General features: G+C 38.3%; 1 protein-coding gene and 1 long non-coding RNA gene across 3 annotated transcripts; one reads left to right on the forward strand and one right to left on the reverse strand.

Moving 5' to 3' along the window:
- Nucleotides 1–362: 362 nt before the first annotated feature.
- On the reverse strand, nucleotides 363–27,843 carry gabra2b (gamma-aminobutyric acid type A receptor subunit alpha2b). 2 transcript variants are annotated; one of them, XM_077578519.1, is made up of 10 exons: nucleotides 27,497–27,843; nucleotides 27,080–27,176; nucleotides 25,185–25,300; nucleotides 17,340–17,407; nucleotides 13,950–14,170; nucleotides 12,624–12,706; nucleotides 12,374–12,517; nucleotides 4,638–4,790; nucleotides 3,114–3,316; nucleotides 363–2,114 (listed from the first exon to the last, which is right to left on the reverse strand). In XM_077578519.1, exons 2-10 carry the CDS (start codon nucleotides 27,145–27,147, stop codon nucleotides 1,806–1,808), a joined length of 1,365 nt encoding a protein of 454 aa, XP_077434645.1. In that variant the 5' UTR covers nucleotides 27,148–27,176; nucleotides 27,497–27,843; the 3' UTR covers nucleotides 363–1,805. The 2 variants fall into 2 exon arrangements, with proteins under 2 accessions (XP_077434645.1, XP_077434646.1); XM_077578520.1 differs by lacking the exons at nucleotides 17,340–17,407; nucleotides 27,080–27,176; nucleotides 27,497–27,843.
- LOC144059432 (uncharacterized) lies at nucleotides 11,780–15,482 on the forward strand. Its single transcript, XR_013295664.1, has 3 exons — nucleotides 11,780–11,848; nucleotides 14,139–14,212; nucleotides 15,357–15,482. It is a non-coding gene; the product is annotated as an uncharacterized LOC144059432 (long non-coding RNA).
- Nucleotides 27,844–27,922: the final 79 nt, after the last annotated feature.

The following is a 27,922-nucleotide window of genomic DNA, read 5'->3' on the forward strand; positions in this document are numbered from 1 at the left end:
TGTCATGCCTCACATTCTTTAAATAATGACTTATCTGTTTTGCTACTTGTACTCAAGACATTTTAATGTGTATTCATGTGTTTCTATGAAGATTTGTTGGTATACTGTAATGACTAATGGTGAGAAAATTATTTATTTACAACATAATGCATCTTTGTTCATGTATTTAAGCCTTATAAATTAATGATTTATAGTTATAAACGCAAAGAACCTGTGTATACCTTTTGTCACATTTTTGTTCATTTGTGTAATGTAAAATATGTACCTTAAAACAACAACCCATAATTCCCTGCACTTGTAAAAGTGTTAGTATTAGCTCTGAAGTGCATTAGTTAAAATCCCCCCAATAACCATTACATATATAATTTCCAGGTGATATGTTTTATTAGAAACAGAGCGCTTCGACCTTGTGAACAATCATTCTTATCTGGAATGTATAAGAATTTGATGTCAAAACAATAAGTCTGAAAAAGGGGAACGCTGGGCAAGATAAGAAAGCAAACGAGATTGTTATGCCATGCAACATTTGATCAAACAATCAACTAAAATAGACTGTTGTTGGGTGGATATAATTGTTGAAAGGGAATGCACAATATGTGGCTACAGATATGGGGCTGGGGCTATTTCGCTTCAGGAAACACAACCTATCCTCTCTGAATGTCAGAAGAAATGTTACACACACCACAACACTGCCATATCCTCTCACATTACAACACTAGCCAGGACCGTCACTTTTTTTTTCTTTTTTTTTTCCCAGTTCAGCCGAAGTCTTTTAATTTCAAGTTACTCCAGCAATTAAAATATAAATTAAAATTCGAAATAAATAAATAAAGCACAGATGTTGTATAGTATATATGAAAACAAGAATATTACAAATGTTTTGGTTTAACCTCGCACCTTGCTACATAACTATTTCCACACACAAAAACAAAGTGATTGATGAAAGTTAACTGGTAATAGTCAGGTTAAGGTAAACTAGCTTACTTGCTACCCAAAATGTTCACCCCACGCCCCTTTCATTTTATTTTATTTTTGTTTGTTTTAAATTCCATCTGACGGGTATAACTTCCTTTTTTTTGTTGCACTGTGTCCTCCCTTAGTGGTCATATGTGGAAATGCATCTTAAGGCTTGTCAAGTGAACATATCTCAGCTTCGAATATACATTGTAACTTTTAACTTTTAAATTTTTGCTAGTACATTTCAGCTTAGAGCACAATGAGTATGTTTGAGTGTATTTTTTAAATATGTTGATTGGAGCCCCATACCGATAGTCACAGCTAATAAAACATTTATTCTGTGACAATACTATACAACTGTGTTTTTGCATTGGCTTGTACAGGACAAGTCAGGACACTTTTGAATGACAAAAGAGAAACCGGTCAAACATAATTAAAATGCAAACATAAAATCTGATTCACTCAGAAAGAAAACAACCATACAAAAACATCAATCAAATGGCGATTACATCAAAAATGAAACAATTTAGAAGTAACTTTTAAATCATCGTATATGTTTGTGTTTACATTGATACTGTATGTACAGTGGCCACACACTTAAACTGGAAACATACTTTCAAGGAAATACACATTCTAATAGAAGTCATCACACAATGAAAAGGGAATATAAATAGACAGACATTTACAAAAGACAGAGTTGTCAAAAGTGCTGCAGACGGTGTAGAAAATAGGCGGAGCTAGAGGATCACACTGCAATCCAGGACATCACTCTGCAAAAGTATGTACACACAGTTGCTGGAGGTATTTGGTTCTCAGGCCTCCTGACCAGAACTTGTTAAAGCTGGCCTCTAAGTGGAGGGCACCATATCCTTGATGACGGGTTCTCTGTTTAAGTAGGTGGCCCAGTAAACTAGGTTGAAGGAGCCGAAGAGAACGGGAAACAGAACCCTTGACATCCGGTCAATTTTGCTAACGCTATTGAATGTCTTCTTGCTATCGGGGACTTTGCCGTCTCCTCTGGCCTTGTTGTGCTCCAAAGTGCCTCCTTTAGCAATGGTTGGAAGTGTGCTTGAATCCTTGGTAATATTAGGCGCGTAATTGGCCACTGCTACAGCATAGGCGTTGTTCTTCTTGATCACAGATGTCCTTTCTTTTTTCTGTTGAGACACCAAAAGAATCAACTTAGACGCTACGGATTTATAATGGAATCTAGATTTTGAAACTATAAAACCACAGATATACAGTGGAGCTATTAAACGTTAAACAATTTGGTCCAAAATCACACAAAAAAGGTCAACAAAGTGCACAAGACTTCATCTTACTATTTTTTTTAAAAAGGGAACTAAAGGCAAAAGAAATGTCATTTGCAATAATATCCTCTTCAGTATGTGCCCCCAACACAGTCAGGGCTGGACTGACCATCTGGCATACAGGGCAGATGCCCGGTGGGCAGGCCTGTTTTGGGGCCGATGCAGTGCTTTTTAATTATTATTTTCCTACATTTTACCCTAAGAGACTGGCCCACAATTAAGAGGGACTAATCCGGTAATCCAGTTGGAATATAGATCACAAACTGAAACATAAATGCTTAGTTTTAGTTAGTTTCAGTAAAAAAAAAAAAAAAGTATATTACTTGTGCGCAATATTTAAAAAAACACCATGGGAGCAATGTCATCTGAAGGTGCTTTTCTATTGGCTGCTGCTAGATGACGTCACTTTTGTGACACAAATGTCCTTATTCCGGTTAATATCAAAATAAATCTACCTAAAATCACATTTAAAATCATCCCCAAGGGCTCTTGCATTCAATTTATTACCAAAGACTAAAACAAAGGACATTTTTGCTATAATCATAGTTATAGTTAGTTTTGTAAAAAATAAAATACGTTTTTTTTTTAAAGCATTTTCGTTTTTTATTTAATTTCCTTAACAAAATAGTTTTTGGAATTTTAGTTTTAGTTTTGTCGTTAGTAAAAATAATCTCATATGTATCGCATAAAAAAATATGAAAAAAAAATATCGTTGGAAATGATTAAATTAACCTGCAATGTTCATTTTTCCTAAATAGTGTTTACTATGTGTAAATGTGAAGAAAAAAAAAAGAAGCTTTTTCTATGCATCACATATCGTTTGTCAAAACTGTTTCTCCTCATCACCTTCTCAGTCACAACACTCTTTCCATCCCAGGCCCAGCCACGCTTGGTGAAGTAATTGACTGTGGCAAACTCAATCAACGCGGAGAAGACAAAAGCATAGCAGACAGCGATGAACCAGTCCATGGCGGTGGCGTACGCGACCTTGGGGAGGGAGTTGCGAGCGCTTATACTCAGCGTGGTCATCGTCAGCACGGTGGTTACGCCTGAAAGCACAAAGAAAACAACTTCTTTTTTTTTTCACACCCACATACAAATAAAAGTAAAAATACAAAATATATATATATATATATATGAATATATATATGGGCAGCACGGTGGCTGACTGGTTAGCACGTCCGCCTCCCAGTGCAGCGGACGTGAGATCGAGTCCGGGCCATCCGGCCTTCCTGGGTGGAGTTTGCGTTTTCTCCCCGTGCTTGCGTGGGTTTTCACCGGGTACTCCGGTTTCCTCCCACATTCCAAAGACATGCATGGCAGGTTAATTGAACACTACAAATTGTCCATAAGTGTGATTGTGAGTATGGTTGTCCGTCTCTGTGTGCCCTGTGATTGGCTGGCAACCAGTTCAGGGTGTACCCCGCCTACTGCCCGAAGCCAGCTGGGATAGGCTCCAGCACCCCCGCAACCCTTGTGAGGAAAATGGATGGATGGATATATATATATATATATATATATATAAAAAATGAGAGCAATGATGATGACATGTCAAATCGGTAAAATTACCAAATGAACAATACTGAGCTCTCCGGGGAAAAAAAGAAAAAAAAAACAACCTTGATGGTAAGTTTCATGATTATATGCGGAAACATGACCTACATGAAGGACAGAATTATGACCCTTGAGGTGGTCTAAATGTGGGAACTAATTTATTGACATCTGGTCAGTTTTTGCAAATACTAATAAATATCTGTGCCGTTATTATAGGCCGTGATAAAAAAATAAAAATAATAAAATCATTAGACTGTATCAAGACCAACATTATTTATTATTATTATATTATTATTTTTATTAAGACCAACATTATTTATTTAAAAAAAAAAAAGAAGAAAAAAAAGACCAACATTATTGATATTCTGATTAATCTTGCCTTCATAAGACGTGTCAGACATTCCTTTTCTTCATGGTCAAGGACCACAAATGATGAATCAGTGAATATGGAACACTCGTTAAACTGTGAGGCTAGTTTGTTATCTGGAAGAGCGATTCTTCCTTCTTTGTGTGGTTTCTTCCTTGAGCAAACCAGTCCTAGGTCACCCATTACTTCCACTTGGGTTACAAACAAGTTCAGCTATATAGAAAAAGCAGTCAAGCATTTAAGGCATGTCTTCTCTTTTCAAGTCCTCCTTTCTCCGGAGCGTCCAGACATGATTTTCATTCATTCCAAAATACCTTCACATGTGTTGATAGTCAAGATTCTTTACATGAGGTTTTGTCGGTTCGATGTACTGCCTGACGAAATGCTGAGCCGGTTATGGAAGAAGGAGCATTCTAAGAGTATTGTCAAGGAGTGATGCACGCACTTACCAAATACGGTTCTTGCCGGCACCGATTCTCTATTCAACCAGAAAGACACTTGGGAGAGGATGACGGTCATGATGCATGGGAGGTACGTCTGGATGACAAAATAGCCAATCTTCCTCTTCAGATGGAAATGAGCTGTCATCACGGTGTATTCACCTGAGCGGAAGCGGAGGTCAGTTCATTGCATCGCAACTGCTGCTGCAGATTTGGATCAGAATAGCAAATATGAATAATTGATGATCCACAATACGGTGGAATGGACGGTGAGCAAATACAATTCGCCATTATGCAAATTCATTAGCCATCCGATATGTGTAAAGTAAGTGGTTTGGTTTTTCATTTTCTATTAATAGATGCTAAAGTGGAAGTCAACCTTAAACGTATTCTGATTCATATTACATTTTTGGAATATGGCAGCCGTTTTTATCCATCTTAGGGGGTCGACTGAAGATGACATCACAGTTGCTCAGGGCTCAGGCAAAAACCGCTCACTTGTTTTCTGAAGCTGAGCTGTGATTGGTTGTTAACTGAGCCCTGAGCAACATTGATGTCATCTTCAGTCGACAGCAAGTGGCAAAATGGCCGCCCTCTGCTGAGCTGGATTTTGCTCTTTAACTCATATTCCACCAGCACAATATTAACCAGAATACCATATTTAGACTAGCGGGGCTTCAAAGAACATATTATTGTCCAAAGAAAAATTGGGGTTGACTTCCCCTTTAAGTACTTTTGGCATTGTCTCCTTTCCCAAATACAGGTTTGTTATTGACAAATACCTTCTCTGAGACAGATCAATAATTCAAAGACATTAGTGAACATACACAAAAAAAATACAGGGATTCCTTCACAGTGTGCAGCGTTAGTCAGGCAGGCCTTGTGGATCGAGGCTGTATCTCAAAGAGAAGCCCCGATTAGACATGAGCAGGAGATGTGTTGCCCGTGGCAACAGAACAGAGAAACATAGCTCATTTGCCGCGATCTGAAACGAAGGCCTAGTTACACGATGCTTCTTGGCAAGAGGAAAGCCCTTTTTTAGAGGTGGAAAGGGAGCGCTGGTATCAATTCCAAGGGCTAATCCTTGAAGATTTTTTTTCCATTTTGTCTTTTTATTATCACTACAAATACGTGTTGCCTGCGAGATAATTTTTTCAGTCGCCGTACGGATGCATATATGTTGTGTAATTGAATTTGCATGGCAGCGTCGAGGCAGCTGTAGTGGATGGGGAGGAGGGGGTGGGGGGGGGGTAAGAGTGTGCGTGTGGAAATAATCAAAAGGAAGTGCTGAATTTTCTCAGGAGAAGCCTGTGATGGCTTGTTGAGAGGGAATATAATAATTAGAGCATCCCACAGATGTTGGAGACAAGATCTCATGTAAGCTCACAATACACGACGCAGAGAGACGGGTGGAGGCCACAACAATTTACAGAGAACATATCTTCACAAGTTATTTCATCATACTCATCTTGGATATATTTTTTCAATGATCATCATTCTCCCGAAATGAATTCAATTAAAGCGCCAGCCCGGTTCAAATGGATCTTTGACGTCTAAAGCCGTCAATGGCAGTGAATGTAACTGATATCTACTGCCTTGTTGTCAGAGTGCACAGTTAAAAAAGTATTTTGTTGTTCCATTAAATCATGTTAGTGCAACAGTAGACACGAGTACCAAACAGAAATACGCTGTTCTTAAAGTTGATTTTCCTTTTTGGAAGTAGTTCAATCTTAATGAAGGTCTTATGTCATTATTTTTTTTCTTAAAGGAGAAGGCAACCTTAAACATTTCTTGACAACAATATGTTATATGTGACCTCACTATTCTAAACATGACATTCTAATTAATATCACATTTGTGGAATATGAGTTATGATGCAAAATCCAGCCGTTTTTATCCATCTCGGGGGGGCATTTTACCACTGGCTGTCGACTGAAGATGACATCAATGTTGCTCAGGTAACAACCAATCAAAGCTCGGCTTCAGAAAACAAGCGAGCTGTGATTGGTCGTTGCCTGAGCCCTGACAAATATTGTTGTCATCTTCAGTCAACAGCAAGTGGCAAAATGGCCGTCCCTCCGAGATGGACAAAAATGACTGGTTTTTGCTTCATAACTCATATTCCACAAACGTAATATATATCAGAATGTCATGGTTAGACAAGTGAGGTCACATATAAAAGTATTGTCAAGAATTTTTTTGGGGGGGGTTGACTTCCACAGAGTTATGAAGCAAAACCCAGCAGTTTTTGTCGATCTCAGACGGCGGCCATTTTGCCACTGAAGATGACATCACAGTTGCTCAGGGCTCAGGCAACGACGGATCACAGCTCACTTGTTTTCTGAAGCTGAGCTGTGATTGGTTGTTACCTGAGACCTGAGCAACTGTGATGTCATCTTCAGTCGACACCAAGTGGCAAAATGGCCGCCCCCTGAGATGGATGAAAACTTCTGGATTTTGCTTCATAAGTCATATTCCACAAACGTAATATTAATCAGAATGTCATGGCCACATATAACATTATTGTCAATCATTTTTTTTGGGGTGGGGGGGTGGGGGTGGGGGTGGGGGTGGGGGTTGACTTCCACAGAGTTATGAAGCAAAACCCAGCAGTTTTTGTCGATCTCAGAGGGCGGCCATTTTGCCACTGAAGATGACATCACAGTTGCTCAGGGCTCAGGCAACGACGGATCACAGCTCACTTGTTTTCTGAAGCTGAGCTGTGATTGGTTGTTACCTGAGACCTGAGCAACTGTGATGTCATCTTCAGTCGACACCAAGTGGCAAAATGGCCGCCCCCTGAGATGGATAAAAACTTCTGGATTTTGATTAATAAGTCATATTCCACAAACGTAATATTAATCAGAATGTCATGGCCACATATAACATTATTGTCAATCCTTTTTTTTTGGGGGGGGGGGTGGGGGGGTGGGGGGGTTGACTTCCACAGAGTTATGAAGCAAAACCCAGCAGTTTTTGTCGATCTCAGAGGGCGGCCATTTTGCCACTGAAGATGACATCACAGTTGCTCAGGGCTCAGGCAACGACGGATCACAGCTCACTTGTTTTCTGAAGCTGAGCTGTGATTGGTTGTTACCTGAGACCTGAGCAACTGTGATGTCATCTTCAGTCGACACCAAGTGGCAAAATGGCCGCCCCCTGAGATGGATAAAAACTTCTGGATTTTGCTTCATAAGTCATATTCCACAAACGTAATATTAATCAGAATGTCATGGTCACATATAACATTATTGTCAATCATTTTTTTGGGGGGGGGTTGGCTTCGCCTTTAAAATGGAATACTTACAGTCCTTTATTCTTTTTTCAAGTGTCAGTAAATCACGACGGTGCAGCAGCGAGGCAGGATTCACATAACCAAGACCCAGAAACTCCCACAACTCACATCCTCCTTTCTATTATTCACGCCCTGAAATGTCAAGGTCCCTGTTAGCTGCTGGATGAAATGACACGATTCCGTTCAGCTGGCTTCAGATGTGTATGTAAAGCACGCTGCTCGCACCCAAGTGTGCAACATGCAAGTGCTATAAAGTAACAAGTAGGACATGAATGTGTGGCGAAATCGTACCAATTTTGCAAGCGCCCGACGTTATGTTCACATGTTTGTGCAAGATGTCCGTCCCAGTGACGCCCGAGAGCACATTAGCTCGTGCCAAATGACCTAGTTTGCAAGTACGCTACATTAAACCCTGACACACCACTAATGAATGATTCATTTAAAGTCAGCCAATCAGATAATGTGGAGCGACTAGTTAAACCAAAGAAACAGTCACGGCCGAGCGTTTCTCTTCCTACGAAGGCATCGTACGCCACTTATCCTCGATAGGAGCGTTTAGTTCATGAAAGGGTAGTCGTAGTGAATGAAATGGAAGCTGGGATTCCCCTGATAGTGAAAGGCAGTCACGGGGGAAATACATTATGCGGGGAAGTGAAACAGTCACGAAAGGTATTGAATTTGAAATCTTGCAAACAAATTGGAACAGCTTTCATGTCAACCTTTTAACATGACCTGTGATAATATGTGCAGTATGTTGAAAAGACTGGTTCTTAAAATCGCTAAATGATTCGGTTTAGGTGAACGGTGTGGGATTTTTAATAGGTTTTAGGTGAACTAATGAGTACACACTCACACGCACGCACACATGCACATACTCACCCACAAAAAACAAACAGAATCGGTAAATGATATGTGGAACATACATAGTCTGTGATGCCATATTCTCTGATAATCACTGAAATTATAATCATAATAATTAATATTATAATCTGATAATCACTAGTACTTTTGATACATAAAATGTATCCCCTCCCAAAAATGAGAGATTATTTGACAAAAGACCAACATACTGTATCCAAATATAGCATTTTTCCTGAAAATTGCATGAAATTAATAGAATTTTAGATTTTTCCATTTCTCATTTCTATTTCCTGATCGGAAAACGTCCACAAGAGGGCAGCGATACCAGTATCGGCCACCGTCACAAGTCAAGTCCAGTCAAGTCCAGTCAAGTCATCTTTTAAAACATAAAAAAAAAAATAACAGCAATACAATACAATAAAATCACAACAAACCAGCATGTCTTCATTCCTACTACATACGACCCGATGACGATACCTGGTATCGGTACTTGCCCATCCCGAATTCATCTGTAGATTATTTTCTCGATTAACCGATAAATTGGATTTTAATTTCCATCCTTTAATTAAAAAATAGGACATTATTTCAAAATGACTTCACTTAATTATAAGTTAATGGTTTGGTACGTCACATGTTAAATGAGCATCCGGGGTTAATTTTTTAAGTATTTAATTTGGTCTTGCTTTACGTCCGACAAGAAAACAGTCAGTCGCAAATCATAATTTACTTTACTTTATTACACAATACTTAGTGACATTTTTTTCACTTTTGCACTTGACAAATACTTCATATATTTAAATAATAATAATAATAATAATAATAATAATAAAGCTAATAAAAAACTAAACTAAAAAGAAGTATTTTTCTACAAAAAAACAAACAAACCTGCTCTAAAAATAAATAAAACTAATTGAAAATCAAAGTCGAAATGAAATAAAAACTATCATGAAAATCCCAAATTATTATAACCTTGGTAATTATTAGCACTAGGTTAACTAAAGTATATACCGTACATAGTGTAGTTGTATATTTTCTTGATGAATTGTACGTTTTTTCATAAGGTTTTTTTTTTTTTCATAATATGTGAGACAAAAACATCAGACAACAGGTGAGAGATTACTGCATTTATCCTGCTAGGTAATCTACTAACGTGGTTGGCATACACACTGCTGACTACTTCAAACGCATTCATACCTTGATACACTTGACATTAATAACGATAATTTCCATGAATAAAAACTGAGAAGCCTATTCCACAGACGGTGACGCAAGACAAATCCTATGAGGAGAACCTCCCAAATAAATGAACGAGACACACAACTGAGCCTTAATACCCATTTGCAGCCTGACAACCGGCTGAAAACGTGAAAGCAGCAGCGATCTCCCAGCGCTGACGACTCTCCCTCGGTGTCATGCTGTTTCCGCAACGAAATAATACTGCTAAAATTAGATCAATGCTGTCTTGAGAATCGCACACAGTTTCAGATCTCTCATCTGCTCCAGAGCCTTCCTTATAAAAACAAACAGCGGATTGTTTTGTGTTCAGAATGACGAAGGAATAGAATTACTGCAAATCTATTGAGTTTTTCACATCGTTTTTCAGTATCACACCCTCAAAAAATAGAAACGTTTTGTCACAACATTCTCGAAATTGGGCTAAATTCAGCCAAAAATCATTCGTTCAAAGTAATTGTGTCATTGTTGTAGATTCCAAGAAGTGCACTTTACTCACAGTAAAGCTTGGCTGTTCAACCAAAAATCATAGCCAAAAAGAGTATTGGCATTTATTACTCCATTACTCCAAAACATTTTTTTTTCTTATTTCTCTAGGTTGAGGGGGTCAATACAAGGGACATGTCATGTTTAGTTTCTGTTATGTCATGTTTAGTTTCTGTTATGTCATGTTTAGTTTCTGTTTTCCTTGTGTGTCTTCCTTGTCTTGTTAATTGTGATCCTGCCCTTCCTCGTGTCATCCAATCAGTGCCCTCAGCCACTTGTGTCTTGCCCAGGTGTGTCTTGTTGTGTCATTAGTGTTGGTGTATTTAGTCTGCTGTCTTCCCTCTGTCTGTCTGTGTGGATTCTGGGTATGTTTTTTCTCCATGTCATGATACCCGATTTGGCATCGGCTTGTCCCCATGTCATGCTGTTTGTTTTTGCCTAGTTTTTCCCCTCCCACGTTTTGGTTCACGTTTTGTTTTGTGCTTTGAAAATCTTTTGGTCATAGAAATTAAATTCTTTTTCGAGTGAACCTCTGCCTCCTCGCCTCGTCTTCCCGCATTTGGGTCCCCAAGCTTCCCCCTCTTGACAGCACAGCTAGTTTGCTAAACTCGTATTTCTTTAATGCAGGAAAGACAAACCTTGACACATAAACCACAAAATTAACTTTCTCTCACTCTTACTTAATTCAAGCCCCAGTTTGCGTGCGCACCAAGTTGTTGTCCTTTTCATTGCCAATTTTAGCCACTAAAAACATTAATAGGCACAGCAGCCATCATTTTCTCCCCTGCAAGCAAGGCACTTCCTTTGTTTTAGTCCAGTACTGCATCAGCATCATTCATTTGTTTTCATCTCCATCTATTTATTCCACCCAACCACTTTGCAACACATGAAACACACAGAAAGACACAGCAACTTAAGACCGCATCTAAAGGTCTGAACATTTTCATTCTCCGTGGGGAGCTTCGGTAAAGTGGAAAGGCTTGTAGGAGCAGCAGCACACCTGTCATGCTGCTTTTGGGTTTCTGATCCGGATACGTGCTTAATTCTTCCTGTGACCTCTGACCATGCTTGTATATTAAATCATCTTTCCCCATTGAAATGAGTAGAAAAATCATTAATCTGTTAACCCAAGGGAAAATAGCACTCTAAAATGTACTTCATAAAAACAGATTGTAAAGCATTAAACACTTTGTGCACTTACGACCTTGGCCACTGGGAGGCAGTATTGTATAATAGTCATGTAGATAGACTATAGACACCAATAAAGAAGAATTTACTTTTACTATTACTCTGTAAGATGCTATAAAACTAATCATTTTTCGTTGAAGATAAAACATGTATACCTGTGAGTATTGTTATATTATGTGGCTAAATGTGTAGCTTACTAGCGTCACTGTTTGTGTTCAAATATCCGTTACTGCATTTCTAAAAACGCAACTATAGATGGATGCTAACCGTTAGCATACCAATTGTATTTGCCATTATAGCATTAAGCTAGCAGTGGCAACGTAGTTTATTTGATTTCAATTATACAACGTGTAATTCTCTTAATTTCATGTAGTTTAGTAAAATTGAACTGGGAATTTTAATCCATTCATGTTAATAGCTTTTTCCTGCGAACATGGAGTTTACAAAATCGTAGCCTGAAAATGTTTGGTGGTGATGGGTGATCATTCATTTATCTGTCCACACATGTAGTTCAGGTTAGTAGTGAAGATCAACAAATCAAATAAGTATCCACATTGATGTTAAACAGAAATGGTTCAGATTTTCACTTTGAATGTGGAGGCTGGGTGAGTGTGAGGTGAAGAAGTCCAAATTTAGTGATTTAATTCCCACCAAACTTTGCCTCATCTGAGCATCGTCTTACCTGTACTCGATTTAATAGTTTCCTGTCCCGCTGTTTGTCCAACTAAGTCATACTGATTCAGACGCGAGCTCTCTCCTTCCACTACTACAGAATCAGAGGCATTCAGAGTCCAAGCGTAAGTCACTTCTGAGATTGTGTAGGCATCTAAAAACAAAACACACCATAGAAGAGAAGAGTGTGAGAGTGGAAAAAAAAAAACATTTAGTTTCCTTCAATTCCAGTGAGCATTATCATCAGTAGCGTAACTCACAGCTGCCAAATTTAAGCGGACAGGAGTGAAAGTCCATAGGGAAATCCTCCAGATGCATCGGGCACTCTGCATGCACTGTTAACCTGCATCCAATTGACAAACAATTATCCTTGGAAAATGCAGATCAACACAAGTTAGGCGTCTTTCAAAAACCCACTTAACCCAAAATCAAACTCACGAGCATCATGCACGATTCAAGACACTACTTGTTTGTAATATCTTGAGACAGAAATAGTTCATCGCAAAAGAACAATGTGGTTCTGTGGACACCATAAAACTCAAATTATGTTGGGATCTTTTGAAATGGAAGTTTACTATACCTAAGGTGGCGTGCGTGTCTGTAAAAAATATTTACAGTACAGTAATCCCTTGTTTATCAGAGGTGTTGATGACAGACTAACCACAAGATAGATGAAATCAGCGAAAAAGTGACAAAATGTTTGATTAATTATTCATAAGGCTATACTTTATATTTTAACACATTCACTGCCATTGACGGCTATAGACGTCAAAAATTCATTTGAACTATTGCTATTAGTTTAACATTTTTTTTCACTTTTGCTAACAAGAGTATGAAAACCTAGACTTTTTTTTATTGTAAATTTAAAACAGATATAAAATTTGTGTTTAATCGTTAGTTCACGAGTGAAGTCATGTGATTAGTTAGCCTGACGCACCTAATATAAAAAAAGGCGAATTAAAAATTTGAATCGTAATTAATCGCATGACTTCAATAATTGACTCACGATTAATCCTAAATTTTATATCTGTTATAAATTTACAATAAAAATGTTTTCTAGGTTTTCATAAAAAATTTAATGAAATGGAATAAAAATGTTAAACTAATTGAAATAGTTCACATGAATTTTTGACGTTTATAGTCGTCAATGGCAGTGAATGAGTTAAAGTGTCAAGCATGTACAGCAATATCAAAAATATATACATGTGAGGTGCAGTAATTGTTTTTATTTACTTGGGTTCGCCATTCTCACATGCTACAGTACTGTATCTGTGACTATGACTGAATGCGTGTGTGAGCTTCTTTTATTAGGTGTGATATGATCCCAAACTTTGGACATTGGCATTGTGACAGAGCACCAGATGCCTGACTGGAACAGTTTTCGTGTCCTCGTGATAATCTGCTAAACTCTATTTGTATTCAAACACAGTAGCATACAGCACGCATAGAGAATTGATGGTTTTTAGAGTTATTGATTACAACATGTAACCATCAGCACGAGAGCAAATCCCTTCCTAAGACGATTAATCACAGCACATTGATTAAAGCTGAATCACACTGCGATGAGTTTGTTTGACATAAATTACCTCATCGTGTACAACAACGTCCCGTCGTCTTTGATCCTCAGCAATTTATTAGGCATGGTCATGTTATGGGCCACAGACTTTTTCCCATTATGGAAGAAAGTGTCTGGGGTCCAGATTTTACTCGCCATAAGGTTGTTGAGAGGCAAAATATTCATTGGTCCATGAAATTTTAATCTCTCATCTTTCCAGGCTTGCCTGAAGAAAACATCGATGGTGTATTCCTGAGGGAAGAGGAAATGTCATCGGTCCAACTGTTGCTGCTCGTGAGTACAGAAAATACAGCAGACTTCCATCGTAAAATGTGAACTAAAACACGTTGTGCTCTCTGATGACATTTCTCCACCTGACACATTAAACCTGAGCATTGGGTGACTTTTTGGATTTGACGCTATTCATTTGAGAGGTGAAGCTTGTGCTCTCCTTATTCCTCATCCATGTTTTTCCTAAGGTGGCTCTGAGGCAGAGAAACCCTTGACCCATAATCCTCTGTTGTCAAAAGAAACGACATAGAACAGTCCAGAAAGCCCTGCGCTATGAAATGTGTAGCCAGTGAAAGAAAAATATCAACCCTGGCTAGTTTTTATCGAGGTTTTTTCCCCCACTGGAAAAGCCTCAGGAGGAGGGTGAAATCCTCCAATAAAACACACTGATGGAAAAATTTAACGTCGGGATTTTAAATTATCGTGACGTGGTCTTATATGACGGGTCCAGATCAATACAGTGATTTCCACAGCAGGTGTGCATCAGGAAATTAGCCATTTTCACTTAAGTGGCCCAACAAATATTTTTTTCACAACAAAGTGTCTTTATTTATCTATCTATGCCAGTGATTTATAGAGACAATGAGATCTCTCTCTAGATGGCAGACGGATTAGGCCCGATGTTGGTAGTTCCGTCCGTCTGTTGGTAACCCTAACCCTAACCCTAACCCTTGAAGAGCAGGTATAATATTTAGATTGACTTTCTGCCATCAATTAGCTAGGGAGCTCGCTAGCTAGCACCTGGGGCTAAAGCTCCCTAGCAGGTAACCAAGCACCGGGGGAGCTAGCTAGGAAGCTCGCTAGCTAGCACCTGGGGCCAAAGCTCCCTAGCAGGTGAAGTGAATCTTCTGTTTCAATTTAATGATAACTGTTTCAATTTAATTATAACTGTTTAGATTTGGACATAACTGCTTTAATTTACTCAGTAGAGCTGGGTGAGAATTTAAATGATGGGAGGGGGGGAGCTTTCTCTGTTTGCACATTCCTGAGCCATTTTGTCTGGGGGAAGCAAATGTGTTAATTAGATTCCTTTGTGTTTACAACCGATTGTGCACCTGTCGGAGTGAAGCCAGGAAGTCTGGCTTGCTGTTTACACATCAATGAATATCTGATCTTCTGTTTTCTATCTTGTGACTGTTTGGGGCAGCAGAAGGAGGGACAGCAGAGGAAGAAGAAGAAGCGGGGCTGTGTCCTGCCGAGGGGCGCGGCTGAGGATTTGGAGGAAGCGGAAGGGGAGGGCTTTTTAGAATGACTGAAGTATAATAGCATTTGCACGTGGGAGGAGCGTCACACATGGGGAAGAACAATGATGGCGTTTGGCCGCCTCTGTGTGTCACAGAAGCTTCTGATAATAAATCCTTCGAAGGAAACCTGATTCACCGATCTCATTGTCTGATTCTGAAAATCAACATTACGAACACGCGGAAAACAAGGAATGTTTTCCAACACAGGTAAGGTAACTGAGCACCCCGGGGAGCTAGCTAGGGAGCTCGCTAGCTAGCAACTGGGGCTAAAGCTCCCTAGCAGGTAACCGAGCACCCGGGGAGCTAGCTAGGGAGCTCGCTAACTAGCACCTGGGGCTAAACCTCCCTAGCAGGTAACCGAGCACCCAGGAAGCTAGCTAGGGAGCTCGCTAGCTAGCACCTGGGGCTAAAGCTCCCGAGCAGGTAACCAAGCACCCAGGGAGCTAGCTAGGGAGCTCGCTAGCTAGCACCTGGGGCTAAAGCTCCCTAGCTGGTAACCGAGCACCCAGGGAGATAGCTAGGGAGCTCGCTAGCTAACACCTAACTGTGGCAGTGTTTTTACTTTCTGGACCTGCATTTGACACCTCTGTTTCTAATGTAAAATAAGTGAGTGTAAGTGTAAGTCAGGTAAGAGTTGATGAATGGATTGTAAATGTTTGGAGTGGCAGAAACAGATGAAAAATGACTTCATAGACAAATGTTTCTCAAGATGAATCACCCATTTGAAGACGGAATGTGAATATTGTTAGTATAGTATTGTATTATATATATATATAGTATTGTAAGTATAAAACAGCAAGTTGAATACATGATTGCCCCTATCTGTGAGTCTCGCCCATCTGTTTTTAAAATGGACATGAGGAAAAATCTGTCCTAAATTCATGGAGAGATTCCCCTCAGGCCGGTCAGATGTTATCAAGATTTTATGTTGACGTTCGTCAAGAGGATTTTTACAATTTGTCTTTACCGTGATTGATTCCTTGTGGGAGAACTGCTCGTCACGACTGTGGCTGTTTGAAATCTCCTTTACATATCATTCAGAGAGGAGAGAATTGAAGAGCTGCATTGTAGCCGTTCAATCAGCTGATCAATCACTTGGAAAATGGGTCCTCAACAAAGGTGGGGACGTTTACGTTATGAGGCGGAGTGGGTCGCATGTCTCAGAATGATAAGCAGGGAAAGCCCCGGATAAACAAAAGACTGCATGAATAACAAGGGGAGTTTCAATAATTCATAAGATGATTATTGTCACATGAATAGACGTCGTGCTTAACTCATTCACTCCCAGCCATTTTCACAGAAGCAACCCCCTTCACTCTCGGCTGTTTTACTGTATTTTGACAGATTTTGCAAGGCCCACGGAATATTGTGTTCTATTGCTATGAAAACATGGAACCTGGAAGATTAGTCTCTTCTTTCATCACAAAAAAAAGTATATTTGTGTCTGTTTCTGTTTTACAGCAATTAGCATTAGAATATAGCTAAGTTTCATCATTATTTACAAACCTGTTGAAAACACTGGCATAAAGAGCTTTGTTCCAAGATGACCCTGGTTGATCTCTTATACTCTGCTGCCACCTGATGGCCGTTTTTGTAATAACTACCATTGCTTTAAGCGACCTTTTCATGTCAGAAGCTATATCAAAGCCTTCTGTGTGCGCTAGCATTTAAAAAATACACACACACACACACACAAAACGTATAAATATGTCTTTGGGAGCATGGTAATATTTAAAATAGAACATATTTATCCGTTTTGGGGAGCAAATGAGTTAAAAGAGGAACACTAGTCCCGTTTTAGTTTGTTGCAATAAAGGAGGAAAAGTAATTTTTGTTGCAGTAATAGAAGAACGTTCATTAAACATTGAAAATATTTCGCCTCTCACCATGTCTGTGTCTGAAACGGGTCCAAAACTGGTGACGAAGATGTCCGTTTTCACCTCAGTGACCCTGTCTGGAAGGCATAGGATAGTTAGACGTTGAACTGAGCAGCAAAGATAACTAGCATATGCTTGAGATAGTCGTACACGAAAGTATAAGCAACGCAGTAGAATATAAAATGACATTATCTAGTAAATTGAGCTCAGCAAAACTTTGCTTTTAACTTAATCCTCGAACCGATTAATCGGTTGATTAATTGAAAAAATATACAATAATTAAGATAATGGTATTGATCCCTTAACGCTTACAACAATAAATATATGAATTTCAGGTAGAACATTTGACTGTTTATAATCAGTTGTCTTTTAGTATTTGTTTACTTTTGCAACAGAGAGAGAAATCTACAAAAATTGACGATTTTTTTGGGGGCCTATTTTGGGCAGATGACTATTTGAACGCCATTATCTTTATATCATGTGTTAATGAAATCTTCTGTCCGCAACACTTCAACAACCCCCTCATGATATTACCAAAGGCGGCATCCATCTTAACACAAGGGTGGCTATAAATTGTCAGTAAGTAAATCATCTGAAAAAAAAAAAAATCTAGGGGGCGCCATACTCATCATGAGCTCACCCCACCAATTCCAGTCATATTACACGACCGCATCAGCACGTCCATTCACCTCTTCCTCACTCTGTCTCTTTCAATAATTACTGAAGCTCGATCTCACGAGCTCGCTCAATTTAAAAAGCTTTCCTTTCCCTTTTTACGCGAACACTCGTACAATCTAAAGAGATCATTAGTCCAGACTAAAGTGCTCTGATGCATCGCAAGGCTGGCGTGTCGCCCCCATTGCTCCATGAAGACACATTACGGGCTGGCTTTCTTATTTAAAATGTATGTGAAAGGAAATGGATGGTAGGAGTCTAACAAGTGCATCCCTTTTATTAATGTAGACCTCTGTGTGATGAATCAAGTTCATACAAAAGATCGGTTGGGCCCTCCATTAGTGTTTTCCACTAATTGTGCTTTTTTTTTTTTTGGTGGTCTACATTTCTTGTTAAGAAGCTTCATAGTTTACTTTGTTCACACAATTTATCCTCCTTAGATTAGGAGATAAATTGGAGTTTATGACAGCTGACAATTTTGATCTAACTTTTTCGACTCGTACACACACAAGATCGGTTGTGCAGGCGGCCGACTACCCTCCACAAGGGGAGGTCTTGCAGTTACAAACATATTTTACACCCGCTAATCTCATGCACAGAGCCCACTGAGTCCATTTTGGGCATCCGCAATTTCTACTTCCAATAATATTGGAATAAGGGGAGCCGCTTCGATTGACACTGGAGTCGGCTGTGTTCCATTCTACAAAATGCCCTATTCTGTAGGGTTGCACTGATCGATTTATCGGCCCCAATTCCCTTAACTCATTTGCTCCCAAACACGTATAAAAACGTTCTATTTTAAATATTGCCATGGTTGCAGAAACGTATTTATACGTATTTTTGTTTTGTTTTTTATGCTAGAGCACACAGAAGGCTTTGATGCAGTCTCTGACCTCAAGAAGTCGCTTAAAGCAATGGTAGTTAGTAAAAAAAAAAAACTGAAAGCAGGTGGCAGCAGAGTATAAGAGATCAACCAGGGCCATGTTGCAAAAAGCTCTTTTCCCCAATGTTTTGAACAGCTTTGTGAATAATGATGAAACTTAGCTATATTCTAATGCTAATTGCTACGTAAACCGATCCAAATATACTTGTTTTCCTGATGAAAGAATAGACTCTAATATTTTTTTTTGTAGGTTGCAGGTTTTTATAGCAATAAACACAATATTCTGTGGGCCTTGCAAAATCAGTCCAAATCCAGTGAAACTGCTGAGAGCAAAGGGGGTTGCTTCAGTGAAAATGGTTGTGAGAGAATTAGTTAATTTTGGGGGAACCGATTTTTTTCCCCTCCCTCCTCAGGGGTCTGAAAGTCAGCCACTGTCCTTCTCCTGAGGAGACTAATTTTTTATTTTTTTTTGAGAGAAATACTTAACACATAAAACAACCCATTTATATTGTTTCACGGATATTGTTTAATGGTTTCCAATAAAACAAGATTAGAACACTGAAGGTGTGTGCTGCAAGATCGGGATCCGCATGTCAGACTTTTTAAAAGATCAGGGATTGGCCAGAAAATTGTAATCAGTGCACACCTACAATTCTGTCTCGAAAATGGAACCCAAAGAATTTAGCGCACACCACAAACCGTTTTTGCTTATTTGAAATGAGTTCTAATTGATTGTGCTACATGGAGGCATTGTTGTAATTGGGGGCTAAGTAAAGAGAAGCTTATTTGAGTGATGGGGTTCTACAAATGAGCTACTACTTCCAGTCACAATTTCTAGTTTTCCCTCTGTGCATGAAAATAAACCATCCTTGTATATTTTGTTGAATTAAAGTCTACATTTTTTTGTGTGTGCAACAACACACAGACGAGACAAAACAAACAGTGCCTCCTTGTTGCAGCAAACTTGGGACAGCCCGGACCCCCTGGAGTAAAATGTTTTACCCAGAGTGCATTTAATGCCTGAGGATGACAGTCAAGTTATTTATAGGAACATGAGAACAATACCTAAAGTTCATTTCTTCAGCAACAACAGCCAAACAAGCTTTCCATAAAATCCTCGTCGCTTGTTACAGATGGGCGCGCTGAACCGCATTTAATTGGTCGGATGAAACCTGCCTCAGTCGTGGCGCCGCGCTGCCCCGCCTGTGAACCTTCCCGAATGTCAGAAAATCCTTGTTTGGATTATTCGCATTCAGCAAAATACAATGCAGAAGCTAACGCCTTTCACAATCTTCACATTTACACAGTTCAAGATGTTGACACTGAGAATAGTTGCTTGAATTCAGTTGTAATTCACACCTTATGTTCACACACATAACAACACCTCCAACGACAAAACACAAGCCTCCTAAATTGGAACTGATTTTGAATATGTTTAACATTTATGACTGTCTGCACCAGAGAAATGTTAATTTCGCCAACAAAAATAATTCATCAACAGGCATTTTTCACCGGACTAAAACTAGACAAGACTAAACTAAAACCCTCATTAACCATTTTCGCTGAAGCAATCCCCTTCACTCCCGGATTTTTGACAGATTTTGCAAGGTCCACAGAATATTCTGTTCTGCTGCTATAAAAACATGGAATCTACCAAAAGAAAGATTTGAGTCTTTTCTTTCATCAGGAAAAAAAAAGTATATTTGGATCTGTTTCTGTTTTGCAGCAATTAGCATTAGAATATAGCTAAGTTTCATCATTATTGACAAACCTGTTGAAAACACTGGCAAAAAGAGACAATGCGGGCCTGGCTGATCTCTTATACTCTGCTGTCACCTGCTGGCCGTTTTTTGTAATAACTACTATTGTCATGTCAGAAGCTAGCATAAAAAAAAAACATTTAAAAAATACATGCTTATAAGTTTTTGAGAGTGCAGGACAAAGTATTAAAAAACATATATATACGTTTTTGGGTTTGAATGAGTTAATAAACAATAACTGGGACTAAATCAGTATGCATTTTTGTTGGCTAATGAAGATGGGGCTAAAATGTACTTTGCTTAACAAAAACTGGACTAAAATCTATGGACATTTGAGTTCATGACAAAAATTATATAAGTTTTGTAAAATCTTGTCTCTTGTCATGTGACACACAGTGACACACCCCCTTTCAAATCTGCAGCTAGCGAGTGCAACATGCACAAACACAGGATTCACGGGGAATGGTAAAAAAAAAGAAGAAGTAAATCTTAGTTATAACGTAACATTATTCCAAAGGCTATAATGTTCCAACAATAATGTTAATGCTAATGCTGGCTAACTTACTAGCTCATAGCATGAAGCCATAGTAGCCACTTGTTGATATACTGTAATTGTGTCAAGTTGTTTTTCATCAAAACAATAAGAGAAAAATAAAATAAAATAAAAAAATATACACAAGTAAAATTATTGTCCTGATTAAATCTAAGCTAAAACGTTGACAGTTTTTGTCAACTAAAAGACAACTAAAAATATGTTTTCTAGGACTAAATAAATGACAAAAATGCTAGATTTATAGTGGACTAAATAAAAACAGGATGAGGTTCACTAACTATGTTAAAAAGGAGCAAGTTTGATTAAAACTGGGCTAAAACTGAGACTAAATTTTAAAATGGTTGATAAAATATACGCTACAACAGAGCCAGTGAAACTAGCTGGCTTTTCTTGATCGCCGAAACTCAAACTCTATTTACTAGTCGCTAAAAAAATCACATAACCATTCGCATGTACTGTGGTCAGTGAGAGGTTTCATGAAAATGTGAAGCGGAAAACCGCAGCGTGGTTAAGCATGGAAGACGAGGAGGTCAATTCATATCAGTGTTCCTTTTGCATGAAGTTAGCTCTCATTCCTGGAATCGTCACGTCATGTGCGGGTGCGGCAAAGCTGAGAAAGGCACCATTTAAAAGACACTCATTGACTGCCGTTGACGGCTGTAGACGTCAAAAATCCATTTTAAGCGGACACTTGAAAGCAAAGCCAAGTGGTACATAAAATAAAAATAGGGTAAATAAAACGTTGACGCTGATGTGGTGATATTGTATTAGCTCGGAGCGAGTGTGCAGATTGAGCCACACTTGACTGCCGAAACAAGAACATTTGATTCCGTCCCTTGAAACCTCCCAGTTGCCTCAAGGGGGAAACGTGGGTTGGTCTTGAAAACCTCTACCCTACATTTTCCCTCTTTCTACTTTTATTATTTAGTCGTAGTGTGGAATGGTTTGAGTCATATAAAAAAACAAAACATATATGTTTAGTGCTAGATGAGACAATAAACTGTAGTCTAAATTCAAGAATCAAACAACGCCCTCTGTTTTAATTTTAGATCACTGCTGCAGCAGATGGCTTTGGATAAAATGGATGTTTTGATGCTGACCGTCAGACTTTAAAATGAGTCAAGAAACCTGTCAAGAAAGAAATATTTTGCTCAAGTAGATGATGATGGAGAGAATAAATGATTGGTTTCATGAATGATTCATGGAGAGGAAACGGATGCGGTGATGCTCTTTTTTTCTATTGCGCTGTATTATACATGTGTTACAAACCAAACTCCAGTGGAGCGTTAACATTCTTGTTCCCCACAGATGAGACATCTCATGTGCCTATTATGTGGAAATTACATCCAAGCCTTTTACTGTTTGGGTAAATGCCGTCTTTGGCTTTCCCAAAAGTGTTTAATATAATACAGATCTACGTACTTGCGGTTGTTCTGTAAGAGACTAGTCGAGTAAAGTTGTGAAATTAGTTTAGGTTTCCGAATCTTTTAAGCCCGTGTCCATCTGTTCTTCTTTTGCGAATATTGAGAGGGGACTCCGCCGCAGCAGGTGGCGCTATACACCATAGAGATGTGATCCACCAGTAATTTAAAAGAAGAAGAAGACCAGGAAGTGACTGCGCTGTACAATGACGTCGTATGAGTTTGCTTTTGTAATTCTTGGTAAACCGTAGCGTTTCTTTGCTGTTTTCCATCTAAATTTGCATGAATATTCGCTCCTTTAATTAATTCCAAAAATATTTCTGTTTCGTCATCCACCCAAACATATCTTTACTTTATCGTCCGCCATTGCTTTGTGACTCTAAATGTACGTGTGACAGAATATCCGGTCAAAACGTGTGACGTGTAACTGGTCTTGTTAGCATTTATTCGCAAAACCTGCTAAAATTAAAATTTGCATTTTCCTTGCTTCAAAATCCACCCTCTCCAAGCATGAAAACTTTTTTGAGAATTTTAGGCCCTTTTTTCAATTTCTAGCGTTTCCTTTCAGTTTTATTTTTGCATTTCTTTTTTTTTTATTTATAATTTATATATATATATATATATATATATATATATATATATATTTTTTTTTTTTTATGTCAAACTAAACCAAAACAATTGCACATTAAGTATTACGTATACAGTCAACTTAGCTTAATGCTAACAACAATGCTAAACATCATACACGGGCTAGCGAATATACCCTAAAAAGGATTGTATTATTCTTTTTAATAGGGGCGACAGATGATTAATTTTTTTTAATTTTAGTTAAAAAAAATTTAAACAATTGTAATTAATCGCATGACTTGAATAGTTAACTCGCGATTAATCACAGATTTTATATCTGTTCTAAATGTACAATAAAATGTACAATAAAATATTTGTATTTACTCATACAGTAATTTCATAATAATTCGTAAAATTGTGTTAAAATTAAAATGATACTGTAATGTAAAAAACAAGTGTGTTATTGGTTTGTGTGGAGGTCATTTTTCTGCCACTAGATGGCATAATTGCATTTGTAAGACATTGGTGACCGCTTAGTGCATTTTTCTTTTAATATTAAGAGCTATCTAATTTTTAACATGAAGTCATTTTTTTAAATTGTAAAATACAACTTGATCCCAGTCTCCACAAATATATGCATTATTATTAAATTTATTACTGCTAAATTTTGACGTGGACGTGTCTGCTGCGGTACGACTGGAAATTCCCCCAGTACAGGCTTTCCAAGTAAGGGGAGGTCATTAATCATGCGTTAAAAAAAAATAGTGGCATTAAAGGAACTTTAAATTAACTCAATTTAATGAATGCACTAATTTTGACACCCCTACTTTTTAAACAATGAAAAATCTAACAGCATTTTAACCTCAGTGTACAATGCTGCCAGGCCAAAAAAAAAAAGATCTGCTCCCCATATGGCTGCTTGTGGGCTGATGGCCCCAGGAATCTAAATTTCAAATGGCACCAAATCCTGAGGGACAAGCTCCACTCTGGGGTGAGGGGCCGACTGGAAATGAGATGCCACCCATAGAAGATGATGCGAAAATTTATAATCAAAATTATTAGATTATAACTCTTCACCACGGGGGGAATGTTTTATTTAATAAATGTTTCACCCATATTAGGATTTGTCTTTTTGACAATATAACTAAAATAATCGGTCCATTTAAAATGCACCACTTTCAATAAACTGCTCATCTGAAAATACATAATTCAACAAGGTCATTAAACAGTAGCCAAAGAAATCTTCTATCTTTTACACGTTTGCTAGCTTCCTTTCTAGGAAACGTTGCGTTATATAATCTCAATGTTTTGTGTACATGGTGTGTTTCTCACTTCACTCTGGGCAGGGAATTTAATGCCAAGGCTTATCTGTGCTACGAATGCTGATTTTAACTCATTCACTGCCATTGACGGTTATAGACGTCAAATGTTCATTTTAACTATTTCTATTAGTTTAACATTTTTTTCCACTTTTGTTAACAAGTGTATGAAAACCTAGAATTTTTTTTATTGTACATTTAGAACAGATGTAAAATGCGTGATTAATCGTGAGTTAAATCGTGAAGTCATGCAATTAATTACGATTAAAAATTTTAATCGCCTAACGTTCCTAATTTTTAATAATCTTTTCTTTCTTTCTTTTAAATCGCGTCAGGTGATTTTTTTTAATGTGATTAATTATTGACTTCAATAGTTAACTCACGATTAATCATAAATGTTATATCTGATCTAAATGTACAATTCCAAAAAAATCTAGGCTTTTTATACTCTTGTTAAGAAAAGTGGAAAAAAATTAAACTAATAGGAATGGTTTAAATGAATTTTTAACGTCAATAGCCGTCAATAGCAGTGATTGAGTTAACTCAAGTGTGTTCAAATAAATCATCTGCCGTTCAAATCACACACGGTTTTAAAACAAACTAGAGTTCAGAAAATTTCGTAAAAGAAAATGTGAAAATAAATATTAATGAACATTTCATATAAATGTTTTGGTACCTCCAAGACCAGGACGCAGACGGTTATCGTAGCCATCCAGCAGGCTGTCGAGGATGCGCGTGAACAGGGTGATGTTGGTTTTGAAAGCATCGGAAGTGGCGTCTGCATTTACCGATCTGGTCAACAGACACATGATAACCACATGACAAGCTGGAGAACCTTTTCGAAAAACATGATTGGATTTCAGATGGACAGGAACCCACCTAATTTCCCCAAAAACACCTCATTTATAAGCCATTTAACAAAGGAGACAAAATGCCATTTAATATGCAAATGCATCCAGAGATGAAAATTCATTGAAATTGTAGTCAGCAAAGCTGAAATAAAACACGTTCTGATTTTTTTTTCCCAGCTTTTATGCTAGCACCTTTTACAGTATCTATTTTCTGACTTCGTTGACAATTAACTCATTCATTGCCATTGGCGTCAAAAACTCAATATTAATACAATTTCTATTAGTTTCACATTTTTTTCTACTTTTGTTAACAAGAGTATGAAAACCTAGATTTTTTTTTGTACATTTAGAACAGATATAAAATTTGCGATTAATCGTGAGTTAACTATTGAAGTCATGCGATTAATAACAATTTTTAAAAAAATTATCGTCTTACGCCCCTAATTTTTAATAATCTTTTCTTTTTTTTAATTAGGGGCATCAGGCGATTAAAATTTTAATTGTAATTAATCACATGACTTCACTTGTTAACTCACGATTAATCACAAATTTTATATCTGTTCTAAACGTACAATAATTTTTTTTCTAGGTTTTCATACTCTTGTTAACAAAAGTGGAAAAAAAAATGTGAAACTAAGAAATAGTTCAAATGAATTTTTGACGTCTATAGCCGTCAATGGCAGTGAATGAGTTAAACTGCATCTCTGATTGCATTTGCATATTGAGTTGCATTTTTGCAATTTAATGACATGGGTCCTATGTCCAAAAAGTTTCAAACCATTTCTGTTTATTTCTCATCTGGAGTGCAGTAAATTGTGGTAATCCTTAAAATCTTTAAAAATAAGAATGGCACTCTGAGAACTATAATGTAATTTCTGGGAAAACTGTGTGTGAATGCTGCAATACTAAACGGCGCAAAACGCATTGAATCATGTGGAGTGATATGGAAGCATATTGAACGAAATGGAATTATGCAAAATTATAGGGAATGATATGAACTGATATTGGTGAAAAATGTGCAATATGTTGATGAAAAGTTTGGGGTGGTATTTAAAGATGTGAAATGTTATTGAATCATATGAAATTATCCTGAATGATGTTGGTGAAGTGTGGATTGATATTAAAAATATGTAGAATGTAGGAAGATTTTGAGTGATATGGAATGAATGTGCAATATGACGGTGAAAAATGTGCAGGCGCAATATTGAATGATATGGAAAGATATTGATGAAAATTGTGTGATACGTTAGTCAAAAAGTGTGGAATTTGTAGTTTGCCAAGATTTTCTAAATGTTAAAAATCGTTTTCAAGGTAAATTGAGTCAACTGAACATAAGTAATTGAAATGGTGTGAATCCGTCGTGTTGAACGCGTCATTGGGAATGAATGCATTTTTTGTTTGATGAAAATGTAGATTGAGTGCATCCCGCAACATTTACACTGAGAATAACGTAAACATCGACGGCTATGACGAATCGCTCATCTCCAACACAACCCATCTGGTTTCCCCAACATGCATGCCTCCAGGTTATGACCAGACTGAGGGCGCAGAAGGCGTAAACCGTGCGCAAAAAATGTGCGTCCACAGATTGTGGAGAGGAGGAAGGTCCCTCGCGCGTGCACTGCACGGACTCACGCAGCCAACGCGCATCTTCCTCTAGGCGTCTCCCTTTCACAAAATCATTAATAATAATAATAATAAATAATAATAATAATCTCACCTGGTTATCCACAAAGCCACGAGCGCCAGGCAGGAGAGGAGCAGAGGCGCGCTCTTGCCGCTCCACATTGCTGCTTCAACACCGAGCAGGACGCCCACTGTTGTGGATTTAACATGACATACAGGTCATTGCATCGAGGAAATATTGAGAGGGCGGGGGGGGGGTTCAAGAGGAAATCAGCTTGGCGCTAATTAGCATTCGGTGACACGTCCCTGCACACAAACTACTCCATCATGTCAGTCCGCGCATTTGACGCCGTTCAGGCCACAATCGCGATGATCCATTTTCAAAAACTGGAAACGTGAATTAGACGCACGGAAAAAGGAAGCGAGATCCCCCACCCCCCCACCCCCAACCTTCTCCCACGCGCTTGCCGCCACAATGGACGTTGCTTCTTTTGTGTCAAAGCGCACTCACCTCGAGTGCACGAAGTAACCACGGCAGCTGCAATCGCCGATGGTGCGAAAAAGACCAACTTAAAGTCAATTCGCAGCTCTCTCCCGGTGTGATGAATGGATGCAAGTGTGTCATGAGAACCAGCAAATCTTAGTCCCAGTCAGATGGAATGCACCGGCTTCCATAGTGGCTCAAATGAGGCAATTAAATGAAAGGAGCGCGTTGGGTATAGTGAATGAATTCAAATAACATTAAAATAACGTAAACAAAAAAAAAAAAAATCAAAACAAGAAGTGACAGGCTGTTGCTTTCAAAAGGTCGTGTGCATCTTCATCTTGTGCCCTCGATGTGAATCGTGAATAGCAAGAAGCACATTGAGTACCCCCCCCCCCCCCATCACATATCCACACAAAAAAAAAATCTACAAGGCTGAGGAGGACACACACT

Source organism: Vanacampus margaritifer, chromosome 10 (assembly GCF_051991255.1).
Source record: "Vanacampus margaritifer isolate UIUO_Vmar chromosome 10, RoL_Vmar_1.0, whole genome shotgun sequence".
Lineage (NCBI taxonomy): Eukaryota > Metazoa > Chordata > Actinopteri > Syngnathiformes > Syngnathidae > Vanacampus > Vanacampus margaritifer.

Excerpts from the sequence above, each read along its gene's own strand:
- gabra2b (XM_077578519.1), bottom strand. The coding sequence starts at position 27,147 with ATGTGGAGCGGCAAGAGCGCGCCTCTGCTCCTCTCCTGCCTGGCGCTC. Across the intron at positions 12,707-13,949 it reads ACGTTGTTGTACACGATGAG|GTTAACAGTGCATGCAGAGT; the intron begins GTAATTTATGTC and ends AATTGGATGCAG. Across the intron at positions 2,115-3,113 it reads AGAGTGTTGTGACTGAGAAG|AAAAAAGAAAGGACATCTGT; the intron begins GTGATGAGGAGA and ends GTGTCTCAACAG.